Source organism: Oncorhynchus clarkii, chromosome 4 (assembly GCF_045791955.1).
Source record: "Oncorhynchus clarkii lewisi isolate Uvic-CL-2024 chromosome 4, UVic_Ocla_1.0, whole genome shotgun sequence".
Classification (NCBI taxonomy): domain Eukaryota; kingdom Metazoa; phylum Chordata; class Actinopteri; order Salmoniformes; family Salmonidae; genus Oncorhynchus; species Oncorhynchus clarkii.
In genome coordinates this window covers 89,256,306-89,267,443 of record NC_092150.1, presented here as the reverse complement: position 1 = coordinate 89,267,443, position 11,138 = coordinate 89,256,306, and the positions used below count along the sequence as shown (strand labels likewise).

Below are 11,138 nucleotides of genomic sequence, written 5' to 3'. Positions count from 1 at the left end.
GGGGCCCTGGTCAAACGTAGTGGCACTATAAATGGAAAATAGGGTGTCGTTTGGAATGCATGCTAGGTCTCACCCCCCTTGTGACTATTCCCCTACAGCTGGTGAAGTGGCTGCTGAGATAGGAGTCGTGTAGGCCTGTGGAAACTCCAAGGTTCACCACCTTGTGACTATCCCCCTACAGCTGGTGAAGTGGCTGCTGAGCTAGGAGTCGAGTAGGCTGGAGGAAACCCCAAAGCTATGTGCAAAAATGTGTGACGACCCAGTCACGCATGGTAAGTGTGTGTCTGAACTACACTGTCGTCGATGCTCTGTTAGCAGGTAAAACGAATGCCCATCCTTCTTCTTCTTAAAGCCAGTATGTGTTAGGCTGCTGTCAGATCTGTGCTTATATTGATTTATATTTACAAATATTTATCCTGGTCCCAGATCAGTTTTGTGCTCGGCGCTGGAGTGTACAAGAGCACAACACAGATCTGGGACCAGGGATAAATATTTGTATCTAATATGGAACAGTTAGATTTCTTCAAATTCCTGGTCAATTGAATTGCTGTTATTGTCATTTCATAAATCACCATCCCGATCTATGACACTGTGTTTAAATGTCACAGGAGGTCGGTGGCACCAATAATTGGGGAGGACGGGCTCGTGGTAATGGCTGGAGTGGAATCAGCGGAATGGTATCAAACACATGGTTTCCATGGTTTCCGTGTGTTTGATGCCATTCCATTCGCTTGGTTCCAGCCATTATTATGAGCCGTCCTCCCCTCAGCAGCCTCCACTGGTAAGTGTCTCATTCTAGCGTTCTACCTTCTAATATTCCAGACAGGCTAATATCAGTCCATTTACTGATAATATGATGTATTCCCCTTTGTAAACAGAAGAATGGACTTCCTGTGGGGGTTTGCTTGGTAGTAGATATGCCCCTATAGGTGCAAACTTTCCAAGGGTCATGTGACTTCCAGTCTGGCGTCAATAACCCAGTTTTTTTTATATATATATATATTTTTTTTTACCAGAAACCACAACAGACGCTGGCTGATAATTAGGCAGACACAGTGTGTGTGTGTGTGTGTGTGTGTGTGTGTGTGTGTGTGAGAGAGAGAGAGATAGAGAGGAAGGAAGGAGGGCAGGCGGGAGATAGAGAGGTATAGAGAGAGAGAGAGAGAGACAGAGAGAGAGAGAGGAAGGAAGGAAGGTAGGAAGGAAGAGAGAGAGAGAGAGGTATATATATATAGAGAGAGGTAGAGAGAGAGAGGTATAGAGAGAGAGAGAGAGAGAGGTGTATATATAGAGAGAGAGGTATATATATAGAGAGAGAGGTAGAGCGAGAGAGAGAGAGAGAGAGAGAGAGAGAGAGAGGTATATAAAGAGAGCGGTAGAGAGAGAGCGTGAGAATAGAGAGAGTGAGAGAGAGAAGTTCTTTCTCATTAAGCGACCAACCAGGTTCAGCTTAGCACACTGTCTGAACACACACACAGAGCGACAGCTTAGCACACTCTGTCTGAACACACACAGACACACAGCGACAGCTTAGCACACTCTGCTGAACACACACACAGCGACACACACACACATAAAAAGCAGAAGTGGTGAGAGGCACAGGGTTTGGGGCAACGTGGTTGGCTATGGCTCACGGCTCTGACAGCGATGACTCCAGTTACACCAAGTCTCCTTCGCCAGCGGGCAGCAGGCGGGTAAGGACATCTCTTTTTACTATTTATTACCTTCTCTCTCTCTTTCTAGCCTTTATTTAGTTATGAAGTGTTATCATTGGGACGTGGGGCACTATAGTCACGTATAGTCAGTAACGTATTGTCGAAGAGTAGTAATCATCCCAATCGTACTCTATCGTTATGCTCTGCATGCGGTTATCACTCGTCTTGTCTTTACTCTGGTCACTTTCAACTGTCATCTCTCAATGGCTCGTTGAATGACATGCTTCGGCGGGTCTGGATGATCGTTTACCACTGGGCATTTAGGACGTCTTTCTTCCGTAGTATATTGCTTTAGGTTGAAATGTAGAATTAAGCAGAAATTTAGAATCATGTACAAACGTAGAATCATGCTGAAATGTAGATTCGTGCATGACAACAATGAGGAGTTTCCTTGACGACAGTTGTTTGTAAATTCAGGTGTGTTCTGGGAATCAAGGCCGTTCGATGAAAGGATGAGCTGATAGACTTAACATTGCAATATTGCATCGTTGGGTTGGGTTGGGTCGGGTCGGGGTGGTCTCAGATCACGCCTGGTTTCATGTCCTGAATACTTCAGTTGTCATGGTATCAGAATAACTCAGCTATGTAGAAATGCTGCGTCAGTCAAGTCATGCACCAAAGAGATGTCTCATCCTAGAACTGTCTAAACATAGTTATACATGTTCAATCTACAATATCTACTGTATACTAGAATTACACCTAATATTCCACCCATTAGTGTAAGTTAGTTAGTTAGTTAGTTAGTTAGTCAGTCAGTCAGTGAGTTAGTTAGTGAGTGAGTGAGTGAGTGAGTGAGTGAGTGAGTGAGTGAGTGAGTGAGCGAGTCAGTTAGTCAGTCAGTCAGTCAGTCAGTTAGTTAGTTAGTTAGTTAGTTAGTTAGTTAATTAGTCAGTCAGTCAGTCAGTCAGTCAGTCAGTCAGTCAGTTAGTTAGTTAGTTAGTTAGTTAGTTAGTTAGTTAGTGTGAACAACAGTTAGCATCCTGTCAGGAAGATGACTGCCCCGTGTCTCTCCCCAGGGCTCCTCAGACAACATAAAGAAAGTAATGAGAAGAGAGAAGAACCGTATCGCTGCCCAGAAGAGCAGGATGAGACAGACCCAGAAGGCAGACAGTCTACACCTGGTGAGGACGACTACCCACAATGCAATACACTGAGGCGTGCACCATGTCTGGCTATGAGTTAGGATGACTACCCACAATGCAATACACTGAGGCGTGCACCATGTCTGGCTATGAGTTAGGATGACTACCCACAATGCAATACACCAGGCCAAATGTGTGGCACCATATCCAGTATGACTGGACTTGTCAAACTAGCAGTGAGTCGGTTGTGGCCTGAATGAAATAAATACAGACTCCACACATGCAGTGTTCCCAAATCCGGCATGGTGAAGTTGCAAACTTTGGCAGGTCACCCCAAAAGACGATTTATAACCTCTAAAAGTCTAGCCTGGTCCCAGATCTGTTGTCTCCTTCTATAGCCTGGTCCCAGATCTGTTGTCTCCTTCTATAGCCTGGTCCCAGATCTGTTGTCTCCTTCTATAGCCTGGTCCCAGATCTGTTGTCTCCTTCTATAGCCTGGTCCCAGATCTGTTGTCTCCTTCTATAGCCTGGTCCCAGATCTGTTGTCTCCTTCTATAGCTTGGTCCCAGATCTGTTCTCCTTCTATAGCCTGGTCCCAGATCTGTTGTCTCCTTCTATAGCCTGGTCCCAGATCTGTTGTCTCCTTCTATAGCCTGGTCCCAGATCTGTTGTCTCCTTCTATAGCCTGGTCCCAGATCTGTTGCCAACTCCATTGCTCATTGTCAAGCCAAACAAGGACTGGGCGTGATAGCCCAAACAGACTGGCACTCAGGCTACTACAGGCATGATAGCACAAACAGACTGGCACTCAGGCTACTACGGGCATGATAGCACAAACAGACTGGCACTCAGGCTACCACAAGTCAGGAACAGACTGGTTATGTAGTAATCAGACACCCAGACTGATTATTGATTTACTGATTATTGATTTATTAGGCCGGGGGAACTCAGCAAAGCTTTATTTTCAAGTCCTTCAAGTCCTTTCCCCAGTGATCCACTATGATAAGGTTATAAAGAAAAAGCTGTGTTGTTGGAAATCTATGTTGGTCTGTGTTGGTCAGTGTTGGTCTGTGTTGGTCTGTGTTGGTCGGTGTTGGTCTGTGTTGGTCGGTGTTGGTCTGTGTTGGTTGATGTTGGTCTGTGTTGGTCTGTGTTGGTCGGTGTTGGTCTGTGTTGGTCGGTGTTGGTCTGTGTTGGTTGATGTTGGTCGGTGTTGGTCTGTGTTGGTCGGTGTTGGTCTGTGTTGGTTGATGTTGGTCTGTGTTGGTTGATGTTGGTCTGTGTTGGTCTGTGTTGGTCTGTGTTGGTCGGTGTTGGTCGGTGTTGGTCTGTGTTGGTCTGTGTTGGTCGGTGTTGGTCGGTGTTGGTCTGTGTTGGTCTGTGTTGGTCGGTGTTGGTCTGTGTTGGTCTGTGTTGGTCGGTGTTGGTCGGTGTTGGTCTGTGTTGGTCTGTGTTGGTCGGTGTTGGTCGGTGTTGGTCTGTGTTGGTCTGTGTTGGTCTGTGTTGGTCTGTGTTGGTCAGTGTTGGTCAGTGTTGGTTAGTGTTGGTCTGTGTTGGTCTGTGTTGGTCGGTGTTGGTCGGTGTTGGTCTGTGTTGGTCTGTGTTGGTCTGTGTTGGTTGGTGTTGGTCGGTGTTGGTCTGTGTTGGTCTGTGTTGGTCTGTGTTGGTCTGTGTTGGTCAGTGTTGGTCAGTGTTGGTTAGTGTTGGTCGGTGTTGGTCTGTGTTGGTTGGTGTTGGTCAGTGTTGGTCGGTGTTGGTCGGTGTTGGTCTGTGTTGGTCGATGCTGGTCTGTGTTGATCGATGCTGGTCTGTGTTGGTCAGTGTTGGTCGATGCTGGTCAGTGTTGGTTAGTGTTGGTCGGTGTTGGTCTGTGTTGGTTGGTGTTGGTCAGTGTTGGTTGGTGTTTATCGGTGTTGGTCTGTGTTGGTTGATGTTGGTCTGTGTTGGTCGATGCTGGTCTGTGTTGATCGATGCTGGTCTGTGTTGGTCAGTGTTGGTCGATGCTGGTCAGTGTTGGTCGGTGTTGGTCTGTGTTGGTTGGTGTTGGTCAGTGTTGGTCGGTGTTGGTCTGTGTTGGTCTGTGTTGGTCTGTGTTGGTCTGTGTTGGTCGGTGTTGGTCTGTGTTGGTCTGTGTTGGTCTGTGTTGGTCAGTGTTGGTCAGTGTTGGTCGGTGTTGGTCTGTGTTGGTCGGTGTTGGTCTGTGTTGGTCGGTGTTGGTCTGTGTTGGTCAGTGTTGGTCTGTGTTGGTCGGTGTTGGTCTGTATTGGTTGGTGTTGGTCAGTGTTGGTCTGTGTTGGTTGATGTTGGTCTGTGTTGTCGATGCTGGTCTGTGTTGGTCGATGCTGGTCTGTGTTGGTCAGTGTTGGTCGATGCTGGTCAGTGTTGGTTAGTGTTGGTCGGTGTTGATATGTGTTGGTTGGTGTTGGTCAGTGTTGGTCAGTGTTGGTCTGTGTTGGTTGATGTTGGTCTGTGTTGGTCTGTGTTGGTCTGTGTTGGTCGGTGTTGGTCTGTGTTGGTCTGTGTTGGTCAGTGTTGGTCGGTGTTGGTCTGTGTTGGTCAGTGTTGGTCTGTGTTGGTCAATGTTGGTCTGTGTTGGTCGGTGTTGGTCTGTGTTGGTCGATGCTGGTCTGTGTTGGTCGATGTTGGTCAGTGTTGGTCGGTGTTGGTCTGTGTTGGTCGATGCTGGTCTGTGTTGGTTGATGTTGGTCTGTGTTGGTCAGTGTTGGTCAGTGTTGGTCAGTGTTGGTCGGTGTTGGTCTGTGTTGGTCTGTGTTGGTCGGTGTTGGTCGGTGTTGGTCTGTGTTGGTCTGTGTTGGTCTGTGTTGGTCAGTGTTGGTTGATGTTGGTCGGTGTTGGTCGGTGTTGGTCTGTGTTGGTCTGTGTTGGTCGGTGTTGGTCTGTATTGGTTGATGTTGGTCTGTGTTGATCTGTGTTGGTTGGTGTTGGTTGATGTTGGTCTGTGTTGGTCGGTGTTGGTCTGTGTTGGTCTGTGTTGATCTGTGTTGGTTGGTGTTGGTTGATGTTGGTCTGTGTTGATCTGGGTTGGTCGGTGTTGGTTGATGTTGGTCTGTATTGGTTGGTGTTGGTTGATGTTGGTCTGTGTTGATCTGTGTTGGTTGGTGTTGGTCTGTGTTGGTTGGTGTTGGTTGATGTTGGTCTGTGTTGATCTGTGTTGGTCGGTGTTGGTTGATGTTGGTCTGTATTGGTTGGTGTTGGTTGATGTTGGTCTGTGTTGATCTGTGTTTATCTGTGTTGGTTGGTGTTGGTCTGTGTTGGTTGGTGTTGGTCAGTGTTGGTCAGTGTTGGTCGGTGTTGGTTGGTGTTGGTCTGTGTTGGTTGGTGTTGGTCGGTGTTGGTCGGTGTCGGTTGGTGTTGGTCAGTGTTGGTCTGTGTTGGTCGGTGTTGGTCAGTGTTGGTCAGTGTTGGTCTGTGTTGGTTGGTGTTGGTCTGTGTTGGTCGGTGTTGGTCGTGTTGGTCAGTGTTGGTCAGTGTTGGTTGATGTTAATCTGTGTTGGTCAGTGTTGGTCAGTGTTGGTTGATGTTAATCTGTGTTGGTCGGTGTTGGTTGGTGTTGGTCAGTGTTGGTCAGTGTTGGTTGATGTTAATCTGTGTTCGTCAGTGTTGGTCAGTATGAGATGATATTGACAAAGCGCTGATGGACCATGTGGTGATGTGTCATCATGGCTTCTGTTGGGCTCATCACTTAGGGTTCATCCCAAATGGCACCATATTCCCTACATAGTGACCTACTTCTGATTGTGATACCTATGAGCCCTGGTGCACTAAATAGAGAATAGGGTGCATTTGGGATACAAACGTGGCCATATCTCTGCCTGTGTGGGATTGCTGCGATACTGAGTATTCATTAACACACGTGGCGTCAGAAACCCACTGACCAGCACTAATGATCATTACACTGAATGTTAATATCCGTTGGTAATAAATGGCACCCTATTCCCTACGTAGTGCACTACTTTATACCAGGGCTCTGGTCAAAAAGTAGTGCACTTCATAGAGGAATACTGTGTTATTTGGGATGCACAGTAGCAGCAGTAATACAACACGTGACTGGAGATATTTCAGGTAATAGTCAAAGTGAAAAGCACACAATCACTTTCATTTCAACGTCCCGCTCTGTTCATTGACTGGCTAGCTTTTAGTCAACGACTTTCACTTCTGTCGCTTGGCAGAGTGTAGTAAAGAACACCTATTTCCGTTGGTAGAAGCTACAAATACATTTTAGTCTTAGCGGTTAGTGTTGCTGAAGAGAGTAGAGTTTATTAATGGGGACATCATGCGGTTCTGCTGAGGATGCTTTCTTCATAAGGTCTATGGTGTCAATATGAAAATCAATGTATTTAGAGCTGCTAGAAGACATCTCAAACTCTGGAGAAAATATCTGTATTTAGAGCTGCTAGAAGACATCTCAAACTCTAGAGAAAATATCTGTATTTAATAGAATGCCGGTAGGACATCGTTTTTTTTTTCTCCAGTTGTTTTAGAAAGACAATTTTATTAATCTACAACAATTCAACATTGTATTTTTTTTTCTCTGTTGTCTTTTTCCTCTGAGGTTCCTCGGGTACATGTGTAGATGTTCCATTACAGTGTGGGCCTGCACAGGGTCAGATGATCAGGCTGTCAGACATGAGCTCTGCGTGTTCGTGGGATGATGATGGCCTTTTAGTCCCAGAGATGTCGGGAAACAAAACAAGTTAGACAGAAAAGGCCTGGGTTAGAGGAGGGAAGATAGAGAGTGTTGCGCAGTGTGGCCTTCCTGTCAGAGACAGGCCTGGGTTAGAGGAGGGAAGATAGAGAGTGTTGCGCAGTGTGGCCTTCCTGTCAGAGACAGGCCTGGGTAAACCCCAGTGCTCACGTCACTTAAGGCCAACAACCCACTGACACGGGTCCTTTACCAGAAATGACAGCCGTTCTCTCCCCTCCTGCCCACGGTTTACTACTAAACCTCATTTACACAGGAGAGAGTGAGAGAGACTACTACTCAGGAAACAGGAAACATGTCACAGTGAGGGAAAATTCAACTTCCTGTTTGTCAAACGAGTTGACAAAACCCATAAAACCACAAAATATGCTTAGCCTAACACGCTCTGCAAGGAGGCCTGTGATGAGCCATCATTGGTCCATCCTCCCTAATATGCTCTGCGAGGAAGCCTGAGCTGAGCCATCATTGGTCCATTCTCCCTAATACGCTCTGTGAGGAAGCCTGTGCTGAGCCATCATTGGTCCATCCTCCCTAATACGCTCTGTGAGGAAGCCTGTGGTGAGACATCATTGGTCCATTCTCCCTAATACGCTCTGTGAGGAAGCCTGTGCTGAGTCATCATTGGTCCATTCTCCCTAATACGCTCTGTGAGGAAGCCTGTGCTGAGCCATCATTGGTCCATTCTCCCTAATATGCTCTGTGAGGAAGCCTGTGCTGAGCCATCATTGGTCCATCCTCCCTAATATGCTCTGCGAGGAAGCCTGTGCTGAGCCATCATTGGTCCATCCTCCCTAATATGCTCTGCGAGGAAGCCTGTGCTGAGCCATCATTGGTCCATCCTCCCTAATATGCTCTGCGAGGAAGCCTGAGCTGAGCCATCATTGGTCCATCCTCCCTAATACGCTCTGCGAGGAAGCCTGAGCTGAGCCATCATTGGTCGATCCTCTCTAATACGCTCTGCGAGGAAGCCTGAGCTGGTGAATAAGCCGTCTCTCAGAACTAGACCAGGTGTTTTACATAGAATAATTACTTAGACTGGATCTAACAACCACCACCACAGCACCACCCACATACTGGGTTTTCACAAAGGTCATTGACTCTGAAATTTAACCCGATCTGATGATGGAGTTCAGAAGAACAACGCCTTTCTGCACAAAAAAAAAAAAAAGATGTGAAGATTATTTGAATGAACGACAGCAGCCAGGGGGGTGGTGGATTTGTCTTTTGAATTATTTTTCCCACCAAAGCTGAAGTTAGAGAGACGGATGATGACTTGTTGGCCTGAGTTGTAACCCGGGTAACCCATGGTCGAACCATACAGGTCATTGGTATTCAGCATAGCAGAGCCCCAAAACAGTTGCATTGTGTACTTTCACTGTACTGAGAAGAATTCATACTGAAATTTCAGTTGCGACCATTTGATTATGAGGTCATTAGCTTCATTCATTTATTGATTCAAGTTTGACTGATTCCAAAGAAGAAATGGGCCTGAGTCTAGTTCCTGCTGCAGCTTGCTCTTTGGGGTCTAGGCTGGGTTACTGTAAAGCAGGCTAAGTTACTGTAAAGCAGGCTGGGTTACTGTAAAGCAGGCTAAGTTACTGTAAAGTAGGCTGAGTTACTGTAAAGCAGGCTGGGTTACTGTAAATCAGGCTGAGTTACTGTAAAGCAGGCTGAGTTACTGTAAAGCAGGCTGAGTTACTGTAAAGCAGGCTGGGTTACTGTAAAGCAGGCTGAGTTACTGTAAAGCAGGCTGAGTTACTGTAAAGCAGGCTGGATTACTGTAAAGCAGGCTGGGTTACTGTAAAGCACTTTGTAATACCTAGTGATGTAAAAGGGCCTTTAGTACATTTCATTGACTGATTGGTTCCTTTTGCTTCAGGAAAGTGAGAACCTGGAGAAGGAGAACGCGGCTCTGAGGAAGGAGGTGAAGAAACTCAAAGAAGAAGCCAAGTATCTCTCCTCTGTCCTGACTACCCATGAGCCTCTCTGCACTGGCCTGCCCCCCCAGATGACCCCTGACCTCATCTACTCCCCCCATCATCACTCCGTCTCCCCCCACCATCACGGGAGCAATGTCTTCCACCACCAGCACAGCATCGCTGTGTCGCACTTCCAGCACTGATCACCACCGGCCACCAGGGGGTGCTGAAGAGAAGCGGGAGAGGTTTACTGACCTGGATATAGTGGGTGAAGAGAGCCACTTGAACTAGCCTCGCTAAACCAGGTCAGTCTGGTTTCAAGAGGCTACACTTGAACAAGATGAAGTTAATGAATGTTTTTTTTTGTTTCAACGGGAACAGACAGCACTCATGAATGATGTCTTTGCATCAGATCAACAATTTTCTGATATTAAAAGATGACAAATGCTTCTTTTACACAGGCAGCCAAATTCTGATCTTTTGCCCAATTATTGTCAAAATGTCTGATTGGTCAAAAGAATAATTAATGACAAAAGATCAGAATTGTGTAAAGGCACCTAGATGGTAATTTCAAATGTATGACTCGACCATAGAATCAATACCTTGACTATGCCAATAGTCAACATCTACAGGACATAAAACCAGCATGATTGAATTATTTTTTTATTGTACTATTGACATTTATACAACAATGAAAGGATTCCGTGTTTACGTTTCAAGTAATTTATACTATATACTATTACAACGCTTTGCCGCTAGGACTGGGACGATACTAGTATCACGAAGATACTTGTTAGTATTGTGGCAAGGGAACAAAACACAAAGCAGATTTAACTTCTTTAGAAAAACAGTCTTAATGTTGGAAACGAACATCACTATGTTATCATCCAGAGTCACATGTAGTTATTTTCCAGGCTATATCACAACATATGTTCCATACAGCAGGTTTAGTACCAGGCTATATCACAACATATGTTCCATACAGCAGGTTTAGGACCAGGCTATATCACACAATATTTTACATACAGCAGATTTTTAAAGGACCAAAGAATCTGATCTGGTTCGTGTTTTCCTTCTTTGCCATAGAAATAAATATCACAATACTGGTATCATCCCAGCCTTTAGTTTTTTGTGTGTGCATTTCTCATGTTCACGACTACCACTATTGCATATGACTGATTGGAGCGTTGAAAAATAGCTTGGATTACTCAATGATGTGTACATTATTTTACTATTTTTCTCACAAAACAGCTGCTTTTCTAGTCTGATTTGAATACGTGTACATTCTGCCTAAAGTGAAACAGTTTGAAAATAACTTTGTTAACTCAAGAGTCTACCGTTCGAATCATCTTGAATTCGTTTTTGAAAAAAAAATGACTCTTATTTAATGGTCACAAGGTGGAGTCGTGTACCTATAAGTAATTAAGGGTAAGCCTTGTTAAGGAACAGTATGCATTGTATGCTCTGATATAAGTGATTATCTTATAGACTGGTACTGAGACAGGACACAATAAAGGTGAAATAAAATAAATAAATACAATAAATACAGGTTTAGTTTACCATCAGTAGTACTTGTATTTTGTAGTGCTTGTAGTGCTTGTATTTTTTGAATGAATTTCTTTGAATGTTGTATTGAATTTTTTACATTTTAAATGTTGTCTTACTGTACATTTAAAAAATAAATATAGAAACTCAGAAA

At 45.2% G+C, this 11,138-nt stretch overlaps 1 protein-coding gene across 1 annotated transcript; it reads left to right on the top strand.

Moving 5' to 3' along the window:
* Positions 1-1,393: 1,393 nt before the first annotated feature.
* Positions 1,394-11,138, top strand: LOC139407426 (basic leucine zipper transcriptional factor ATF-like). The gene is made up of 3 exons (XM_071151197.1): positions 1,394-1,694; positions 2,732-2,836; positions 9,400-11,138. The coding sequence occupies exons 1-3, from the start codon at positions 1,626-1,628 to the stop codon at positions 9,640-9,642; spliced, it is 417 nt and encodes a 138-aa protein (XP_071007298.1). The 5' UTR covers positions 1,394-1,625; the 3' UTR covers positions 9,643-11,138.